Source organism: Malaclemys terrapin, chromosome 2 (assembly GCF_027887155.1).
Source record: "Malaclemys terrapin pileata isolate rMalTer1 chromosome 2, rMalTer1.hap1, whole genome shotgun sequence".
NCBI classification, from domain to species: domain Eukaryota; kingdom Metazoa; phylum Chordata; order Testudines; family Emydidae; genus Malaclemys; species Malaclemys terrapin.
Window position 1 is genome coordinate 226435452 of NC_071506.1, and position 21479 is coordinate 226456930.

At 43.9% G+C, this 21479-nt stretch overlaps 2 protein-coding genes across 5 annotated transcripts in view; one reads left to right on the plus strand and one right to left on the minus strand.

Moving 5' to 3' along the window:
• Positions 1 to 455: 455 nt before the first annotated feature.
• Positions 456 to 13814, minus strand: LOC128832623 (uncharacterized). Of its 3 annotated transcripts, XM_054020155.1 has the most exons (4): positions 13725 to 13738; positions 6610 to 6765; positions 1867 to 3906; positions 456 to 962 (listed from the first exon to the last, which is right to left on the minus strand). In XM_054020155.1, the coding sequence occupies exons 3-4, from the start codon at positions 2444 to 2446 to the stop codon at positions 493 to 495; spliced, it is 1050 nt and encodes a 349-aa protein (XP_053876130.1). In that variant the 5' UTR covers positions 2447 to 3906; positions 6610 to 6765; positions 13725 to 13738; the 3' UTR covers positions 456 to 492. The 3 variants fall into 3 exon arrangements, 2 of the variants coding, with proteins under 2 accessions (XP_053876130.1, XP_053876129.1); XM_054020154.1 differs by lacking the exons at positions 6610 to 6765; positions 13725 to 13738 and having other exon boundaries at positions 1867 to 5715; XR_008444019.1 differs by lacking the exons at positions 456 to 962; positions 1867 to 3906; positions 6610 to 6765 and adding an exon at positions 11379 to 13420 and having other exon boundaries at positions 13725 to 13814.
• The window catches only part of GSDME (gasdermin E), a 32571-nt gene continuing 24769 nt past the window's right edge, over positions 13678 to 21479 (plus strand). For both annotated transcript variants that reach the window (XM_054020152.1, XM_054020153.1), the window contains exons 1-2: positions 13678 to 13832; positions 20541 to 20771. In XM_054020152.1, the coding sequence (XP_053876127.1) occupies positions 20561 to 20771 (211 nt within the window). In that variant the 5' untranslated portion in view covers positions 13678 to 13832; positions 20541 to 20560. The remainder of the gene's footprint in view (positions 13833 to 20540; positions 20772 to 21479) is intronic.

The following is a 21479-nucleotide window of genomic DNA, read 5'->3' on the forward strand; positions in this document are numbered from 1 at the left end:
TAGAGCGGTCCACAGTGGTGGACTGGTTGTTTCAACGGAGCCTGCCACCCCTCCTGTTCAGGACTCTGTGTGTGGGGGCTATGTGACTTTGTGGCAGGGGAGGGCGGTTACAGATCCCCTGCTGCGTGGCTCTGTCATCCAGGCTAAGGACCAGTGCATAAGATCTGTAACCGCCCTCCCCCGCCACAAACTCACATAGCCCCCCCACACAGAACACAAAAACCACCTCCCAGACTGACCAGTGTGCCTAGTGACTGCAATGTGTGTGTGACCTTCTGCTGAACCTGCCCCCGTGTCTGTACCCTGGTAAAGGTGACTGTCCTCTCCAATTACCAACCCCCTTCCCTCCCTTCAAACACACTGTCCTCTAAAAGAACATGAGGGAAACAGTAATTAACAGAAACTTATTTTTTATTAACAACTACACAGTTAGGGGATGAAACTGGGACGGGGGCTTGGGTGAGGTGCTTTTGGAGGGAAGGAAAGGACATATCAAATCTTTGGGAATGAGAGCCTTCTGCTACTTGAGCAGTCTGCAGGGGTGGAGTGACTGTTTTCACGGCCCCTGCCGCCCCTCCTTCTTGGGACTTTGGGGGTGGGGCAGATGGGACTTTGTGGCGGGGGAGGGCGGTTAGAGATAGAATGCAGCGGGGCTCTGTCCTCCTGCTTCCGGTCCTGCAGAACATCTACAAGGCGCCAGAGCATGTCCGTTTGCTCCGTCATTAGTCCAAGCAGCGTTTGAGTCGCCTGCTGGTCTTCTTGCCGCCACCTGTCCTCCCGTTCGCTGTGTGATCGCTGGTATTGCGACATGTTCTCCCTCCACTGGATCTGCTGTGCCGCCTCGGCTTGGGAGCAGCCCATAAGTTCTGAGAACATTTCGTCCCGTGTCCTTCTCTTTCGTCGCCTGATCTGCGCCAGCCTCTGGGAGGGGGATGCCGGGGTAGCTCGGGAGACACTCACAGCTGTGGGATGGGAAAAAGGGAGTGAATTCCTCACAAAGATACAGTTTTGCGAACCAGGAATATAGTCTTTCTCTGTGAACAAGACCATGCACAGTACCTATCACATGCGCACTCAGTACAAGGTCAAATTTTCGGCCTTCCCATTGCTTGCCTGGGGTCTTGCTGTACAGATCCCACAAGTGGGGCCGGACAACGGAATTCGGCTAGCAGGCGGACATGGTAAGCCGTAGACTTTTGGCTGCTTAAAGCTTAATTTATAGCAGTGCCCTCCTTTCACATTCCAAGCAATGCTCCTAGCGTTGGCCAGTTCCTGCGCCGGCAATCCGGCCAGCATGAACTCTGCCCCTGTCCCACCCCCCTCGCAGCTGTCCCCGGGAAAGATCCCTGCATGCTGCCCCTAACCCGCCTCCACCGTGTGGCTGTAAACCGCCAGTTACAGTTATGTAAAGGAACAGGCAATCAGTCCCAATACTAACATTCCCCTAATTCAAAGCAGGTCACCATGAGTGATATCACTCTGATGAGGATTTTGGAGACAGAGAAAGACCGCATGCTGTGTGAATGCCAGCAAACACCAGGGCCGTATGCCGCCATGCTTTGCGAGGCAATGATCCCGGAGTACTTGCTGCTAGCCTGGCGCGGAAAAGTTTCCTACCATGGAGGACGCAATAAGGCCGCTCTCCCCAGGAACCTGATGCAAAGGCTTTCACATTACCTCCAGGAGAGCTTCGTGGAGATGTCCCAGGAGGATTTCTGCCCTATCCCCGGACATATTGACAGAATTTTCCAGTAGCTGCACTGGCAAGGACTAAAAACTAAAGCGCCTAGGGCAAACTAATCATGAAAAACCCATTGTTAAGATACCATTCCTATTCTGTTCAAAATAAATGTTTAAAACACTTACCTACTGATGTTTCCCCTGATTCACGGTTCAGGTTACCGCCTTGGGAGGGTTGGTAGGGGATCTCCGTGAGGGTGATGAAGAGATCCTGGCTGTCGGGGAAATCAGCGTTGAAAGCGCTGTCGACTGCCTCGTCCTCCTCATCTCCTTCCTCATCTTCCCCGTCCGCGAACATCTCCGAGGAAGCGGCCGTCGACAATACCCCATCGTCAGAGTCCACGGACAGTGGTGGGGTAGTGGTGGCCGCCGCACCTAGAATGGAATGCAGTGCCTCGTAGAAATGGCATGTCTGGGGCTGGGATCCGGAGCGTCCGTTTGACTCTTTGGTCTTCTGGTACCCTTGTCTCAGCTCCTTGATTTTCACGCGGCACTGCGTTGCATCCCGGCTGTATCCTCTCTCCGTCATGGCTTTTGAGATCTTCTCGTAGATCTTCACATTCCGTTTTTTCGATCGCAGCTCCGAAAGCACGGACTCATCACCCCACACAGCGATCAGATCCAAGACTTCCCGATCAGTCCATGCTGGGGCCCTCTTTCTATTCTGCGATTGCATGGTCACCTCTGCTGGAGAGCTCTGCATCATTGCCAGTGCTGCTGAGCTCGCCACAATGTCCAAACAGGAAATGAGATTCAAACTGGCCAGACAGGAAAAGGAATTCAAATTTTCCTGGGGCTTTTCCTGTGTGGCTGGTGGCTGGTCAGAGCATCCGAGCTCGGACTGCTGTCCAGAGCGTCAACGGAGTGGTGCTCTGTGGGATAGCTCCTGGAGCTATTAGCGTTGAATTCCATCCACACCTACCCTAATTCTACATGGCCATGTCGAATATAGCGCTACTCCCCTCATCGGGGAGGAGTACAGAAATCGATTTAAAGAGACCTCTATGTTGAAATAAATAGCTTCGTTGTGTGGACGGGTGCAGGGTTAATTCGTGTTAACGCTGCTAAATTCGACATAACCTCCTAGTGTAGACCAGGCCTTAGACCTGTCCCATGGAAGGTAGTATGTCTCCAACTGCTGCAAAGTGAAAAGGCCACAGCCACCCATAAGAAAGCCATTGATGGAGGCTACTTGCATCATCTTCCTCAGCAGCCGCTCATCTGCTTACCTTCCAACCTAACCCTCCATTCAGCTCTGCAGAAAGCTCAAAAGGTGAGAAGAGCTGGAGTGTTTGTTAGAACCCTGTGACTGAACGCCCAGCTTACGCTGTAAACTCTTTGAGGAGGGACCCTCTCTCTGCTCTAGGCTTTTATAGTAGTGCAATGGGGCTCTGGTTTCTAGGTACTACTGCAATAGAAATAGGCTAGGCAGAATTAGATTTTTTTTTATATAACTGACTGTTTTTAAGCACATTCTTATCAATTTAAATTTTCACAGTCATGCAAAATGCTGGGGTTTAAGGATGTTTTAATTTTTATTTATTTAAATGTTCACAGTTCCAGGAAATTTATGGAGGGAGGTGTTATCAGACTATGAGTGGAGTCAGACAATTGTTTAATGACCTTAAAGTTAAAGCTATATAACCACTAAAACACAAACTATCAACATCACATGAAAATATACAAAGTAAACAGATTTGCATTAAACTCTAATAAGTTCTTAGAAAGCATTTGTCTTTCTTTGCTTATCTATACATTCCAATTAGCAATGGCAAGATTTTTTCATGGCTTCTGTGTGTAGGGTAAAATTGACTCTATTGACATTTATCAATAAAAATGTTAACTTTTCAAGCCTAAATACAAATAGTAATAATTATCTGGAATTGGGCAGTTTTGGCCATTTCCAATATTCCACTAGCATTCTGAGTGGCTCTTAAATCTCTCCCCTTCTGCTTCCTCACAAGTAGCCTCTTTGGTTTCCAGTTTAGCCCCTGTGTATTTGTTCACCATACCTGGTATCTAATTTCCTACCCAATTGGCCACCCTTGTAATTTTCAGCAATATGCCTCCAGTGTTGCCAGCTCTTCTGATTTTATGGCAAGACTCCCAATATTTGGTGTATGAAGCCCCAGCTCCTGGAATCGTGTAATTATGCAAGAATCTCAGCTTTCAAATAAGAGGAAACAATAAGTGACTTATTGTTGGGAAGAAAAGCTAGAAAACTTGACCCAAGTGCCCCCTAAAGGCTCAGAACCAGATTCTATTTATTTCAAATAAATTTTGTAGGATGATGCTTATTTTCAAACATTTGAGATTGGTAAATCTGTGTCCCATATCTCCATGCCGCAAACATTATCAGTTTATGAACTTCTACACTTTAGACACTAGGTGTCGTCAGAGCACATGCCAATTCTGCAGTGACAAGGAAAAACTGGTTGTGGTCTGTGTAGAAAAAAGACTGAAGAAGATGAGAGAGAGCAAAAGAGAGGATTTTATTGAAGAAAATGGGAGAAGGAGAAAACAACACAAAGAAAGAAAATGGGGAAGGGAAAGAGAGTAAAGAGAATAGAGCTTTTCATACAGAATGTTTCTCTGATATCACAATTAAAATGTTCCAAAAGAACGTGTCCATTTTGATGAAATGCAAGTGGAACCCTACCTGGTCTCCTGCCAAACTGCAGCAGCTCACCTGGTGGGGATCCTGGAGTTCTAGGCTCCCTGTTCCTCAGCAGCCTGGAAGCACTGGGGCTCCCAGGCTTTCCAACCAGCTGGCAGCTCGGGCAGCCTTGGAGACATTTCTAAAAGGTCAAATACCATTTTGATTTTTTTCTAAATTAAATTTTCAAATTCTCTTTCTGTGGGAAATTTCAGAATTTTGGTTTCTGTTGTTTCGGAATGAAATGTTGGCGTTTCCCATAGAATGGGAATTCCAGTTTTCAGCCAGTTCTAGAGGAGAAATTACACTGAACATAAAATGACATTGAGAAAATCAGGAGGAAGGAAGAGGGACAGCAGGATCCTAGCAATAATAAATGAAGGAACAGAAAAAGGAAAGCAAAAAAGGGAGAGACAGTATGTTAAGTTTCTAAAATTGGCTCCCCACACCAGTATAATACATATGCAAGTGGGTCTGGTAAATTGTGAGCAGCTGTAGTCAAGTGTTGTGAGCTGTTTGGAAAATACTGCCCACACTCCATGTGCCCACTAATTAGGGACTTAGCTTGGTTGTGGTGTGTGTGCAAAAAAGAGAGGGGGTCATATGAGTTAGATCAACCCTACAGAGTTTTTACCAGGTTGGTGAGAAGGGGAGTCTTTATTCCAGTCGTGGTCCACTCTGCAGAGGACATGAACTTCTCAACAACAGCCAGAGCTCCACTCTTGCTGATCAATTAACTCCATCTGCTTTTCCAGTTTCAAAGGCTCATCTCCAAACACCACCCTGAGGCTAACCTCTTCTCCCTAGTTCTTCTGCCCACTGGCCTTTAGCTTTAAATCTGCCCCTGGTGCCACATAATTGACACAGTTAACAGAATCAGTACAAAGGGCACCAAATGTATTAGCTCTTTGGATTAGTAACATAAATGTAATAACCTACGCTGTGTTATTAGAATCATATTATTAATCAATTATAGTGCAGGAGCAGCTAAAAGGCCACAACCAGGGTGCGCCCCATTGTGCCAGATGCTATACAAATACATAATCGTAACAGTCATTGCACCAAAGAATGTAGCGTCCCAAAGATATATTGGTGTAGATATATAAAGATGAATGGCCTGATTTTCAGACATGCTGAGCACGCACAACTCCACCTGGAGTTAACAGCTTGGATTCTCAGCACTTTTGGAAATCAAGCCCTAATATTTCTTATTCTAGTATAGTCTGTTCTTTACTTCATAAACTATGTGAAGGCAAAAAGAACGAGGAGTACTTGTGACACCTTAGAGACTAACAAATATAGATTAAAATTTGGAACCAAACTTCTTGACAGTATCTCTAAAAATTATAAGCTTCTGTCTTATACATTTAGGAGATTGCCTTCACATATTTCAGAGTGGTAGCTGTGTTTAGTCTGTATCAGCAAAAAGAACGAGGAGTACTTGTGGCACCTTAAAGACTAACAAATTTATTTGAGCATAAGCTTTTGTGGGCTAAAACCCACTTCATCGGATGCATACAGTGGAAAAGACAGTAGGAAGATATATATACACAGAGGGCATGAAAAAATGGGTGTTGCCTCGTTCTTTTTGCTGATACAGACTAACATGGCTACCACTCTGAAATATGTGAAGGCAATCTCCTAAATGTATAAGACAGAAGCTTATAATTTTTAGAGATACTGTCAAGAAGTTTGGTTCCAAATTTTAACCTATATTTGCAAAAATTCTTATCTTCTGGTGTGGAATATTTAAATACTTTGGATTTTTTTAAGTTTATGTAGGACCTACATAAAAATGTTTTGTGCTCTTATCTGTGGTCTTCAAAGCTATTTCTTTTGCTTTATTTATGCTAAAATCCTAATATTCAATATCTTGAACTATGCAGCAGTCAGATGGTCATTAATAAAATATTAAAAAGACCAGATGGTTCTTAATAAAGTATTATTGAAGCAACCTTGGAAGTAGGCAAGTAACATTATCCATTCCTAACCCTTAATTTACCACTCTTACTCTTACTAATTTACCACAGGAAATAAAGAGGACATTTCTATGTTTTACATTTAGTCCATGTTTTATGGTTTTAGTATCACTTAGCTACTGAAGGATTGAGTTTATCAGACTTCTTATTGCATATATTCTCCATTATATTATATGAGAGGCATAGGTGAATGGTTCCTAAAGCAACCAGCAACCAAAACACTATGCCACTTACTAGGAAGGAACCAACGTCTTCTTTCTGCCATATTTGACCAATCTCCTCCTTCAATCTTCTGATCTAAGAACCATCATATTTTTAGGTCTTCAAGGGCAGATCTTTAAAAAGGTCTGGCAATCTCAAAATCCCATCTCTGATCCTCTCCAACCTTTCCTTGAGGGAGAGGAAAAAAAGTTTTAGCAATGACATGTGGGAGTCCAACAATATAATGTACTTCTCAGCTATAACTAAAAATGGTAACTTCGTTCTCAAAGCCAAGTTCAACATCCCAGACACAAGTGGTGACTTATGCATTACATTTATATCAACTAACAAAGCTATATTGAAGCACATCTGTCTGTCTATCTAGGCTCCTTTATGTCCTTCATCACCATAGTATCCAAGTGCCTTCTCCTTGAAAAGATCTGTAAACAATTCTCTTTCCCTTCTCCTCCTCCTGTAAGGGTAGCTAATAAGCGCACAAGCAAATTTGTTAAAATAGCTCCTAAATGTCTTCTGCCTCTAACTTTCTTCATTGGCCTTTTAACCACTGTGTCTGTTAGAAATACTCTGAGCAGTTTCAGTAACATGTGTTTGTTAAACACACTGCTGGCCGCTGGTGCTTTGGTAGAGCTGTCAACATTGCTACCACCAACAGCAATGGTGGGAAATTTAAAAAAAAAAAAAAATCTTAGATTCTTCCTAGTAAACAAAAACAAGCAAGGTTTGGGGGATTGTTTGTTTTTTAATGAAAATCTACTCAGATATTTTTCATATGAAATGAAAATGCCAAATGCAGGGGGCACCCAATTGCTCATCTCTTTGTTGGTTATCTTTAAACAGGAAATTTGCTCCACAAAACAGCCATAAATTCTAAATAAAAACCAAAAAGGTCCCCCGGCTTTCTTCTTCATCCTACTTCCCGGAAGGAATCTAGACCAGTGGAACCTTCTCCAGCCAATTTGATTGTTGAGAGGCCTGAAATGGAACCAGAGAGAGCTGTGCAAGATTTCTTAAAGTCTTACTAGAAAGAAATCATGCAGCATATATATATATATTAATTGTTCTCTAATAGGCACAGATGCAGATGGTAAAACCTCTGAATGACAATTAATAGGACTTTTATTCTGTAGATATTAATACATGCTCGTAATTAAAGGATTGAAGAGAAGTACAAATCAGGCCATAGATCTACAGTACTGACTATTTTCTGTCTAAGAAATTTCCCTTTACAGCTAATTTTATGCTTACATCAATGATTGAAAAATAAATCAGTGTCATACTACTATATAAAATAAAAATATAAGCTGTAGCATTAAGCAGTGCAAGGAAGTACTCTTTCTACAATATGACACCTGGTGGCTTTTAAATCTTATTTACTCTCTTACCATAGTTCAGACACAATGTGAGAGGATTCTCACACCAAGGCATTTGAGGAACATCTTAATACTTTTCAATTTTTCACTTCATACTTCTCTGCCCTCATGTTGTATGGGTCATTATTTACAGGTGAAGTGTATTTTCCATTGGTGAAATGCTGTGCTATATCTTTTTCAGTTCTTGATCCGCTTGCCTCATTTAGTCTCCTTTTTGTTTGTTTGGTTTTTGTTTTTCATTTGGGTGATGTAACCAATTGGGTTACCTCCCTGTCCTGTGCTGACTGTTGTTCTGTCCTGTGTCACACTGGCCACATGTTTACAGTTTTCGTCTGGTTCAGCTGGTAGTGCATTTCCTTCATGCAGCTCTATACAATGGACTTCATGCTTCAGCTGTTGTACCATCAAGAGGTTCAGAATGTGGCAAAGAGATTCTTACACAGGCTCTCTGATAGACTGTATTTCCTCAGAGCTTTGGCCTCTGTGCTGGCTTCTTGTTCACCAGTGAAGTAATTTCATAAAAATGACCACACTGGGTCAGACTAATGATCCATCTAGCCCAGTATCTTGTTTTCCGATAGTGGCCAGTGCCCGGTGCTTCAGAGGGTATGAACAGAACAGGGCATTTATCAAATGATCCATCCCTGTCATCCAGCCCCAGCTTCTGGCACTCAGGGGCTTAGGAACACCCAAAGCATGGGGTTGCATCCCTGAGCTTCTTGGATAATAGCCATTGATGGACCTATTCCCCATGAACTTGTCTAATTTTTTTTAACCCATTTATACTTTTGGCCTTCAAAACATCCGCTGGCAATGAGTTCCGCAGGTTGACTGTGCATTGTGTGAAGAAATACTTCCTTATGTTTTAAACCTGCTGCCTATTAATTTCATTAGGTGACCCGTGGTTCTTGTGTTAAGGGAAGGGGTAAATAATACTTCCTTATTTACTTTCTACATACCATTCATGATTGTATAGAGCTCCATCACATCTCTTTTTAGTCCTCGCTTGTCTCAGCTGAACAGTCCCAGTATTTTTAATCTCTCTTTGGATGGAAGCTGTTCCATACCCCAATCATTTTTGTTATCCTTTTCCATACTTTTGCCAATTCTAATATATTGTTTTTGAGATGACCAAATTACATGCAGTATTCAAGATGTGGGTATATCATGGATTTCTGTAGTGTCATTATATTTTCTGTCTTATTATCTATCCCTCTGGTAGTGGTTCCTAACACGGTTAGCTTTTTTGTCTGCTGCTGCACATCAAGCAGATGGTTTCAGAGAACTATCCACAATGATTCCAAGATCTCTTTCTTCCTTCTATCAGTTTCAACTGCCCTACATGTCTGAACATCACATATTTATATTCTGACTGAAGTACGAGTGATTACTCATCTGCCTCAGGCATCCTTCCATATTCAGTGTTCCAGGGATCAGGTTTGCCACCAGTGTAGAATGTGTGAAAACTGATAAAACTGTATGGTCTTGAGCTATCAGAATGATGATACCTAGACCTAAATTACACTTACTTTGGTTGGAAGAGACAGTATCTCAAAACTGTCAGGATTCCTGCCATGTTGCAGATTGGATAGATGACAGCTGGCTGAACTTAAACACTGGTAAGATGGAAATATCACTGGGGGAGTGAGGAGGATTTCACTTGTTCAGCAGAGCTCCTGACTATCAGTAAGAGACACCCCAAGCTGGCTGACAAGATTCACAATTTGCGGATACTTTTTTTTCCCTATTGACGTTTCCACGGTGATCCATTTCACTGACATCTTGGCTGGATTTCTCAAATGAGCTTTACTAGGCACTTCCATGTACAATTACTCAGAGGTTGTAACTGCAAAGAGACCCATCAACAAGAATGGATGACATCTGTGGGTGGCTGGTGAGGGAGATTCTTACTGTTATCCACAAGACTTGGTGATTCTGCAACTGTGGCCTGATCCTGAGAGAGGCTGAGCACTTGCACTGAAGTCAGAGAGAGCTGCGGATGCTGAGTTTCTCTCAGGATTAGGCTCTATTTTAAGGGATGGGCTATGGTAGGGATTTTTGTTTTTTCTGTCTCCGTTTTTATATTATTAGGCCATGTTGCCTTTATAAAAATTTCTCATTTGTTTTTTTGTAACTTTTCACATTTTTTAGTTAGTTGCATTTCTGCTCTTTGTTGAGAAGCCTTTAGCCAGCTGGAACCATAGAAAGAAAGAAAAAAACAGTAAGTATTCTTGAGTCATTAAGAGTAATAATGAGGGCTATTAAGGGATGGAATGTCAGATCTAAACCTCACTGAAATGCATAGGAGAAGCTGGGACATTTAGTAGGAGGGAATGAAAAACTGGTAATTGGCCTGCTTTTTTTTTTTTTAAAGGAACCCTTACACCTAACCAGGGGCTGTTCATTAATTAAGGTCATCTGACTTTGAGATTCTTTTTGTTCCAAAGCCCAATCTTGGGTCTATTAACAGCTAGTGATTTGACATTTTTGTCATTATGACCAAGATCCTCAAAGGAATTTAGGTACCTAACTCCTATTGATTTCAATGGGTGCCTAAATACCTGGATCTGGGCCCATTTCACTGCAGCATAGAACTCCTTCCCCCAGACACTCAAGGAAGCTACCTGTTGTGTGGTTTCAGAGTAGCAGCCGTGTTAGTCTGGTGTGATTCATGAGAAAAAGGCATCTCTGATTTCTATGCAAAGTTGCACATTCCTTGAAAAAAATGACTTCCTTCTGTTTCTGCAGCCAGGTGTAAAAGCCAAATATACTTCTTTTGAATCAGACCTTTGATGTCTTTAAGAGCAAAGTTAGGAGCCCAGAGCAGAGCTACATTCAAAGATCTTATACATATATGTGTATGGTGTCATACCAATAGTTTCACAGTGTATTTCATAAATCCCCCTGCTACATTTTATATGGTTTTTTATTTACTTGCATCTTCTTTTATATCATGTGGCTCCAGATTTGGGGCTAGATTGGGGATTGGACCTAAATTTGTTAGGAAATTGATTTCTATCTTAATTCTTATGAAAGGTATCAGTTGGACTGCACTGGAAACTGAACAAGCAAAGTAAGTAGCAGAACAGGCTTCCCCAAGCCATCCTGACAAAACCAGCCTCCAGCATGTTACGGAAGGACTACATCTCAGAATAGGAGGGTAATTCAGTCCCCATGCGTTATTCAGTCCTTGGACTTTGCTAAGTATGACAAAAATGCCAATTGTGATGACATCTTTTGAGTTGTAGACAACCTGGAGAACTGGGGCAGATACCACCAAACTCATTTTATATTGGCACTGAACCTCCAGCAGATTTTTGGTCACTAGTGACATGAGCCAGATTTGAATAGTTTCAGAGTAACAGCCGTGTTAGTCTGTATCCGCAAAAAGAAGAACAGGAGTACTTGTGGCACCTTAGAGACTAACAAATTTATTAGAGCATAAGCTTTCGTGGACTACAGCCCACTTCTTCGGATGCATATAGAATGGAACATATAATGAGGAGATATACATACAGAGAGCATAAACAGGTGGGAGTTGTCTTACCAACTCTGAGAGGCCAATAGGTGACTTGGACTTTGTCCTCACTGATGAGACAAAGGTGGTGGGTTTTTTTTGTTTTGTTTTGTCTGTTTTTACAGCAAGGTAACTAACACACAATAGTTACCTCACTGTAAAATCTTCAATGGAGACAAGGCACTTACAGTGTTTATCGGGAGGTATCTAACTGGGTAAAAAAAAAAAAAAAAGTATATCGGGAGGTAGTTAGGGGAGGTCAGTACTATCCACCCGGCCTTTGGCTGACCTTGCTTCATCTATTTCATAATAAAAATTAAAGTGCCTTGTCTCCACTGAGGTTTTACAGTGGGATAGCTCATACACATTAGTTATTATCCCTACATAAAAACACACCTACAAGTGCCTTGTATCCACTTTGGATTTTACAGCAAGATACTAATTATCTTGCTGTAAAAATACCACCTTTGTGTCAGTGAAGCTAAAGCCTTAGAGGCAATTCTAGTCCCCAGAATTATCCAATACAATACAATTATCTATACTATGTGAATAATGATGTTTCCCATCCTTATTAAAAACGTTAAGAGCTATAGACAAAAAGCACTACATAAGCACAAAACATTACATATTTTGTGCATGTGTAATGCCTCATGTTAACATGGCATTTTTTAATTTGATGGATGTACCTTTCATGTTAATTTATGTTACAAACACAGTTATATTGTTTCCTGAATGGCAAGGAATGAAAATAATAGGGCTGTCAAGCAATTAAAAAAGTTAATTGTGATTGTGATTAAAAAAATTAATTGATTGTACTGTTAAATAATAATAGAATACTATTTATTTCATAGCATCATAGAAGATTAGGGTTGGAAGAGACCGCAGGAAGTCATCTAGTCCAACCCCCTGCTGAAAGCAGGACCAACCCCAACTAAATCATCCCAGCCAGGGTTTTGTCAAGCCAAGCCTTAAAAACCTCTAAGGATGGAGATTCCACCACCTCCCTAGGTAACCCATTCGAGTGCTTCACCACCCTCCTAGTGAAACAGTGTTTCCTAATATCCAACCTAGACCTCCCCCACTGCAACTTGAGACCATTGCTCCTTGTTCTGTCATCTGCCACCGTTGAGAACAGGCGAGCTTCATCATCTTTGGAGCCCCCCTTCAGGTAGTTGAAGGTGGCTATCAAATCCTCCTTTACTCTTCTCTTCTGCAGACTAAATAAGCCCAGTTCCCTCAGCCGCTCCTCATAAGTCATGTGCCCCAACCCCCTGATCATTTTCATTGCCCTCCAGGTCTTCACTAGACCCACTAAATCAACACCCATCCACTGCAGCACTGTGGATCTCTCTATAGTGAAGACAAACCCCTAACTGCATCTACAGCGGATGGTTAGGTCAATCTAACTTTGTCAAACAGGGTGTGAAATCTTTCACAGCATTGAGAATTGTAGGTAGGTTGATGTAATTTTAGACCAGGCCTTAGGTCCAATCCTGCAAACACTTCCTCATGTGCTCAACTCTAGGGGTTACTCCAATAATAAAGTTTCGCATGAGCATGTTTGTAGGATTGTGGCCTTACTGATCTGGTGGAACTACTACCTTGGCTCCATTACCCAGGTGTTCACACTAGGGTTGCCAATTCTGGTTGGACCTATTGCTGGAGGTTTCGTCACATGACATAATCTTTAATTCAAAATTAATCTTTAATTCCTGGAGACCTCAGGACAATCCTGGAGCTGGGTTGGCGATGCTAGTTCACAGGGTGCCTCTTTCTCAGCGCCTCTGCAGACTGTCACCGCCCTTGTGGAATGTGCGCTGCTGAGGACATGTCATAAGAAACGCTCCGCCAGAACGTGGCAGGGGAAGTCGCTGGTTTGGCAGGTTCAGTGCACCCAGACTTGCTCTGGACTCCCAGCGCTTCACAGCCGCTTCCCCTGGCGTGCAGAGCGAAACCATGACGGGAAGGACCGTTTCGGCCTCTTCTGCAGCTGGTGTTTCCCTTCCCGTGTCAGCTGCTCGCTTTGCCACAACGCCAGGCAAGAAGCTTCCTTGCCTGCCCGCCCTTGCCCTCCCACGGAGCGTGCTGCCGCCTGTCTCTTCACACCCCCCCCCCCCCAGCCAGGGAGCCACCCCCTCCCAGGTGTGTGCGTGCAAGCAGCTGATAATACCCCCCCCCCCCCGGCCACGCCAGTCTCGCCTTTCTAGCCCCGCTGCCGCGGCCCGGCGAACTCAGCTCACGAGTGAGGCTGTGCTGGGCGGCGCAGGCACCAGCCAATGGGCTAGAGAGCGCAGCGAGCATCGTCCTCCGCGGGGCAGGCTGCGGCCGGGCGAGCCACGGGCGTGCTGGTGAGTACGAGGCGGAGGCGGTGGCGGCCCCGGCATGCCGGGAAGGCGAAGGGGAGCCGCTGCCCCGCGTCTTCCCGAGGGCGCTGCAAAGGCTCCACCCAGCGCCCCCCCCGGCGCACTCGCCCTTCCCCCTCCCGCTGTCAGCCTTTGTTCGGCAGCGCGTCCCCGGGGCCGGGAGCGGCTGGTCCGAGCCCCGCTCCCCCTCGGTGTCTCCCTTCGGCGCCGGCTGCTTTTAGCGGGGCTTTAGTTCCATCCGTGCGACTTCGTGTCTGGATGCCCTGAGGGTGATTTCAGACGGGCTGGGGTCAGTCTAGCTGACCACGGGTGTGTGTCTCCACGCCCCAGGGTTAAAACGGCAAGCTGCTGTGTAGACACACCCTAAGGCCTAAGTATGGCTTGGGGAGGGTGGAGGGGTTAGGAGTGTGATTGATTTGTTTGTTTGTTTTTGTTTTAACTGAAATAGTTCTAGGGATACCTTGCACCACTGATTCCCCTGCCTATAAAGGGATGAACTGTACTAGCATAAGCAATTTAATCCAGTGTAAACTCTGTCCACGCTAGGGATATTTATTTTTTTTTACTGCTTTAATTGTACTGCTATAGTGAATGCAGTACAACTTTGTAGACCAGCCCTTAGAGGCAAACAGAATTGGAAACAATCAGGGCCGGCACCAGCCCACCAAGCATGTGCTTGGGGCGGCGCCTGGAGGGGCCGCAACTGGACTCGCCGCCCTCCCCGCGGGGCTCCTGCCGCCGGGGGCTCTCCGCCCTCCCCTCGGCGCTCTGGCCGCCGGGGAGACCGGAGAGCCCTGGCTGGGCTTGCCGCCCTCCCCCCAGCGCTCTGGCCGCCAAGGAGAGTGGAGAGCATCGGCCGGGCTCTCTGCCCTCCTCCCAGCCACTCTGGCCACCAGGGAGAGTGGAGAGCCCCGGCTGGGCTTTCCGCCCTCCTCCTGGCACTCTGGCCGCCGGGGCTCTCTGCCTTCCCCCCGGCGCTCTGGCCGGCGGGGAGAGCGGAGAGCCCCGGCCGAGCTCTCCGCCCTCCTCCCGGCGCTCTCTCCGCCGGGGAGAGTGGAGAGCCCCGGCTGGGCTCTCCGTCTTCCCCCCGGCGCTCTGGCCGCCTGGGGCTCTCCGCCTTCCCCCCGGCGCTCTGGCCACCGGGGAGAGCGGAGAGCCCCGGTCGTGCTCCCTGCCCTGCTCCCGGCGCTCTGGCCGCCGGGGAGAGCGGAGAGCCGCAGTGGGCTCGCCGCCCTCCAGCCGGTGGGGGATTGTTCGGCGCCCTCCCCTGCCGCGCTGGGGGGGCGGCGGGTGGCTTTTTTGGCTAGGGCGGCAAAAAAGCCAGAGCCGGCCCTGGAAACAATCATCTTTTCAGTGCTGCTAAATAATGTGCCTGTGTTTCCAAGGATTGCAGGGAGAAGGGCCTGAAATTAATTCCTTTGAGGGCTGAATAACTGCATGAACTTTTTCCAAAGCCTGAATGGACCATTGTGATGACCCAGTCTGACCTGTGTTTAGAACTTCCCCAAAATAATTCCCACACTAACCTTTCAGCATTTGCTTTTATGGTTTTTAAAAATTTAAGTTATCCAGAAAAATAAGGCCATGAAAATAAGTTCCAAATTTTGCTATAAAAGGGTAATAAAATGTACATGCTGCTTGTTGCTACCTACTCGCTTTACTTGTTTCTCAGTATAATTCAGTATAGACTCAGGTCCCATTAGAATTTAAAGGATATCTCCTCTGATGCAGTTCTTCACTAAATATAAAATCTAACAGCTCTTTGGACTGTCAAGCTACTTGTTCAGACTTGTTTGGTACACAGGGACCCTCCTATGAATTATTTACTTAACAACTTGAATGTGTATTCAGTGTTCTAACATTTTGTAGTATTGCTCTCATCCTCAACGTCAGCCTTCCTCCTCAAGCTGCCTAAGGCCTTGGCTACACTCGTGGATTCACAGCGCTGCCACGGTAGCGCTGTGAATTGCGAGTGTAGTCGCGCCGCGAGAGCTGTCTCGCAGCGCTGCAAGTACTCCACCTCTCCGAGGGGAATAGCTTGCAGCACTGCAGGCGCTGATTACACTGGCGCTTTACAGCGCTGCACTCGCTGCGCTCGGGGGGGGGGGGGGAGGGGTTTCACACCCCTGAGCGCAGCAAGTGCAGCGCTGTGAATTGCCAGTGTAGCCAAGGCCTAAGGCTTTGAGCAATTTTGTCCTTTAGTCAAAACTGATTTTTTTTTTTTTGTAGTTACATTTTAATATACTGACAAATGGGAAATACTGGGTAACTTTCGTGAAGCTTCCTGTTTTGCTGCCCAGAGTAAAATGTACTCACTTTCACAATCCTCATTGCCCCTTGTAAAATGTTCCTGTAGAATTAATATTCCTAAATACAGATTACTGGGGTAATGTTCCTAAACATATAGCTATGGAATTGCAATAAATGTATACAAATATTATGAAGTACACGGAGATGTTTATTTAACTAGATGGTTTTATTTATTTATTGTGGCACCTACAAGTCCTAGTCATGGACCAGAACCACACTGTGATAGGCATTGCACAAATACAGAAAAAAAAAAAAAAAAAAGAGAATCTCTATTCCAAAGAATAATGAGGTGTCCATCATGGGGGTTAGGAGGGAGGGAACTGAGTGTAGCTGACATGGTTTTCCTCTGCATCTTTTTAGTGATATTCTTATTAAACACTGTCCCCTCCCTATCCCACGTGCAAACTCATTTTAAATGCTTAGCTCAAGTCCCCAGTTAAGCAAGCAAAACACCCCTCCACTTCTCTGCTGGTTTCTTTCATCAGTCTACAATAATTTGTTTCATTTAGACACGGGGAATAGCTTTCCCTCTAGTTCTGTCAATCCAAGCCCTGGTCTAACATAAACCTCCAAAGTAAGAAAATTCAAAGGTAATGTCCTCTCAATGCCTAGCACCCTGCCTGACAGTCTTCTCCCCCCCCCCCCCCTCCCAGCACACCTAAATGGGTTTTTAGGAAACCCAGTAGAACATTGTTTTACCATTGAGACTAGAAGTGTCCCTTTGAAACAATTTTATCTGAATGGAAGTCTGTGAAAAGGGTATGTAGGATTAGTTGGCATCAAGTTCAAGGAGATAATGATATTTCTATGATTAATAGGTTTAAAATTTGAATTGAAAAAACAAGATAATGCCTTCATGTAGCAGAAACTAATCTTAATAGAAAGCTGTTCTAGATTCTTCTATTGAGTTTCAGGTTAATCTAGCGACTTTTTGAAGGAGAAAGTAGTTAAGGACATTGAGGTCAATGGTAATTGGGACCAAATACAACATGGTTTTATAAAAGGAAGATCGTGCCAAACCAACCTGATCTCCTTCTTTGAGAAGGTAACAGATTTTTTTAGACAAAGGAAATGGATCTAATTTACCTCGATTTCAATAAGGTATGTGATACAGTTCCACATTGGGAATTATTAGCTAAATTGGAAAAGATGGGGATCAATATGAAAATTGAAAGGTAGATAAGGAACTGATTAAAGACAAGACTACAATGGGTTGTACTAAAAGGTGAACTGTCAGGCTGGAGGGAGGTTACTAGTTGAAATCCCCAGGGATCGGTTTTGGGGCCAATCTTATTTAATCTTTTTATTACTGACCTTGGCACAAAAAGTGGGAATGTGCTAATAAAGTTTGCAGATGACACAAAGCTGGGAGGTATTGCCAATACAGAGAAGGACTGTGGTGTCATCCAGATCTTCCTGTATGATACCCTTGTAAACTGGAGTAATAGTAATAGATGAAATTTAATAGTGAAAACTGCAAGGTCATGCATTTAGGGATTACTAACAAGAAATTTTGTTATAAGCTGGGGACGCATCAGTTGGAAGTAACAGAGCAGGAGATAGATCTCGGAGTATTGGTTGATCACAGGATGAGTGAGCCCCCAATTTGGTATGACCATGAAAAAAGCTAATGCGGTCTTGGGATGCATCAGGCAAGGTATTTCCAGTAGAGATAAGGAGGTGTTAGTACCGTTATACAAGGCACTGGTCAGACCTCATCTGGAGTACTGTGTGCACTTCTGGTCTCCCATGTTTAAGAAGGATGAATTCAAAGTGGAACAGGTACAGAGAAGAGCTACTAGGATGATCCGTGGAATGGAAAGCCTGTCTTATGAAAGGAGACTTAGGCCGTGGCTACACTCAGAACTTCAAAGCTCTGCCGCGGGAGCGCTGGTACTCCACCTCCATGAGGGGATTAGCTTACAGTGCTGGCGCACTGTTTACACTGGCGCTTTACAGCGCTGTAACTTGCTGCGCTCAGTGGGGTGTTTTTTCACACCCCTGAGCGAGAAAGTTGCAGCGCTGTAAAGCACCAGTGAAGCCGTGGCCTTAAAGAGCTTGGCTTGTTTAGCCTAACCAAAAGAAGGCTGAGGGGAGATATGATTGCTCTTTATAAATATATCAGAGGAATAAATACCAGGAAGGGAGAGGAATTATTTAAGATCAGTACCAATATGGACACAAGAACAAATGGATGTAAACTGGCCATCAGGAAGTTTAGACTTGAAATTAGGCAAAGGTTTCTAACCAGAGGAGTGAAGTTCTGGAACAGCCTTCCAAGGGCAGCAGTGGGGGCAAAAGACATATCTGGCTTCAAGACTAAGCTTGATAAGTTTATGGAGGGGATAGCCTAATTTTGGCAACTAATTGATCTTTGACTACTGGCGGTAAATATGCCCAATGGCCTGTGACGGGATGTTAGATGGGGTGGGATCTGAGTTACTACAGCGAATTCTTTCCTGGGTGTCTGGCTGGTGAGTCTTGCCCACATGCCCAGGGTTTAGCTGATCGCCATATTTGGGGTCGGGAAGGAATTTTCCTCCAGATCAGATTGGCAGAGGCCCTGGGGGTTTTTCGCCTTCCTCTGCAGCGTGGGTCACGGGCACTTGCTGGAGGATTTTCTGCACCTTGAAGTCTAAACCATGATTTGAAGACTTCAGTAGCTCAGACATAGGTTAGGGGTTTGATACAGGAGTGGGTGGGTGAGATTCTGTGGCCTGCGTTGTGCAGGAGGTCAGACTAGACTATCATAATGGTCCCTTCTGACCTTAAAGTCTATGATTCTGTGACTTCTGAAATTCCTAGAAGATGAGGGTGCTGTAGAGTAGACTGAGGTAAATGATGTGTCATTTTTAGGATCCATTTCTGCAATTGTATCTGTGTGAGTGGTGAACCTCCTTTCTGCATTAACCTCTTTTTGAAGTCAGTGGCCCTCTTCATATGTAGAAGGGTCTGCCTATGCAGACCTGGTTGGTTCCATTTCAGCATAATGAGTAAAGGATATGCAAACCACAGGTGTATGTGTGTACTGAGAGAGAGAAGAAGAATATGTTCCTTGGGGATGAGAAGTCATTGGACATTTAGAAACAGGTAACAGATACTTTAGCAGGGAGTGAGAATTTCTCTGGTATTCCTCCTTCATTACAAATAATTTGTCAGGTTAGTTCCAGAAGTCAGCTTCACCATAGTAGAAGTCTGTGGGGGAACCCTGCCTATTTGTTGTTGGTTGTTCTTTCCTTCCAAATATAAATGGAGTTGAACAATTGTCTTTTTTTAAAATGTTCTGAAAATGTATTCCCATATTTGTACATATGCATGTCATTTTTAAATTTTCATTGAGCCTGAAACTGGGGATGTGAGTAGAAGTTTGAGAATGCAAGAATCTGAACAAATGTAGAGCTAAGAAATTGATCCACCAGCCACTGAAGTTAGTGGAAGTATTCCCATTGGGCTTTGGACTGCGCCTCCAGTACATTGCAATAGCAGTTTATAATGAAAGTGCTGCGAGACCTTTAGGTAAAATATTGTTTGACTTTAAAACATTTTTGTTAAAATTCCTTCCATTTTTTGTGAAGTCTGGAAGTACCTTTTACTAACCTTGCTTAAATATAGAACTAAGAATAGGCCACAGGAGTCTCATGAGAAAATACCTGAACATCAATTGGTTAACACTGTGTGAAGTATTATCTGAAATGGAATTTTGGGAGAGTTAACAGAGGGGCAGGTTTCTGTCTGTAAAGATATTTTCTTCTTTCCCTCTATTAAAAATGAAATGAGCTCTATGGCCAAGCTCCCCTCAGTATTTTTCTTCTGTATCTTTTCTGTTAATATTCACTGATGCTCACGGAGTGTCTGTCCTTGCTTTGAAGTCTGTCCTCCCCTATCCTGGTCTGCATCTCTAATTGACAAATCTAATATCTGTGTGGAACAGAACAGATAATTAATAAAGATTGTGTGAATATACAGCTTCAAAAAAAAGAAATGGACAGATAAGACATTTTACATTTCAACTTGAACTCTTCAGCGTTAGCAGTCGGATTTAAAAGGACACTGTCAAGTTAAAAATCTTTCATTCCGAAAATATTTTACTTAACTGTTGGTACAAGTAACACATGGGCATATAAAAACTGAGATGGGAGAAAAATATTTTCCTTTGTTTATAAACTTTATGTAGTCATTTTCACTGTTTCCTCTGTATGGTTTCACTTTTAGAAAAATCTTGTGAAATAAACTGATTTGTGGCAGAGGTAGGCCCTTAAACAAAAAGAGATACTAATACTGACATTCTCGTGTTAACTCTCTAAAACTCTAAGCTTCTTTAAAGGGGACAACTAAGCACGGATACCTTCTAATTGTACTTTTAAAGGGGATTTGTTCTTTCAGATATTAAACGATTCCACAAAATGTTTGCAAAAGCAACAAAAAATTTTGTGAGAGAGACTGACACTGGCGGTGACTTGATCCCTGTATCCCGCTTGAATGACTCAGATAAATTACAGCTTCTGAACTTAGTAACAAAGAAGAAGAAATTGTGGTGCTGGCAGAAACCGAAGTACCATTTCTTGACAGTCACGCTGAATGATGTGCTTACTGAAGACAAACCTATAAAACCAGGTAAAACTATACTTATATGACATTACAGTAGATAAGAAGAATGCAAAGTACAATCTGTTCTAACCATTATTAAAGAAAGTTCTTACAGCATGTTACTGCAGGGTTTCTCTTGGCTCTGAAATATTCAGCACTTTTAAATATGAGATGGTTTGATCTTTTCTATACTTGACTTGTCACTTAGTTAATAACAATACTAATAAAATGTTAGTTAAAAAGTGAAATGTCTTGTCCAGTGAGAGTAGCGTGATTGAATGCTGGAGACTCCAAATGACAGTGTTGTTAAATTATATTATTTTATGGCTTGACATTCTGAAGAGCCCTTTCAGAGTCACTGTCCGGCTCTGGTGTGTGGTAATACTGTGCAGTCATAGTGCATTCTAGGTGAGAGCGCACTGTGATATGCTCAGCAGTTACCTCTTGCCCCTCCACGGTGAGGTGAGAGGCATCTCATAATCCTCAAGCCCTGGGGCAAATCAGTCTTGACGGCTGTCTGCGCTTTTTATAATACATTTTTAAAAAATATGTTGTTTGTTTCAGATGTGGAGAACAAGGTTGTACATTGATCCCCAAAACAGAAACAGCACAGGTAGCAGGAATGCAAGCTTTCTCACAGGCCCCCCCAATATTTATCAACCCTATCTTGGAAAGTCCAGCTCCAATTGTATACAAGGGAGAGCTCAGTCTTCCTGTCTGCTTATTCCTTGGTAT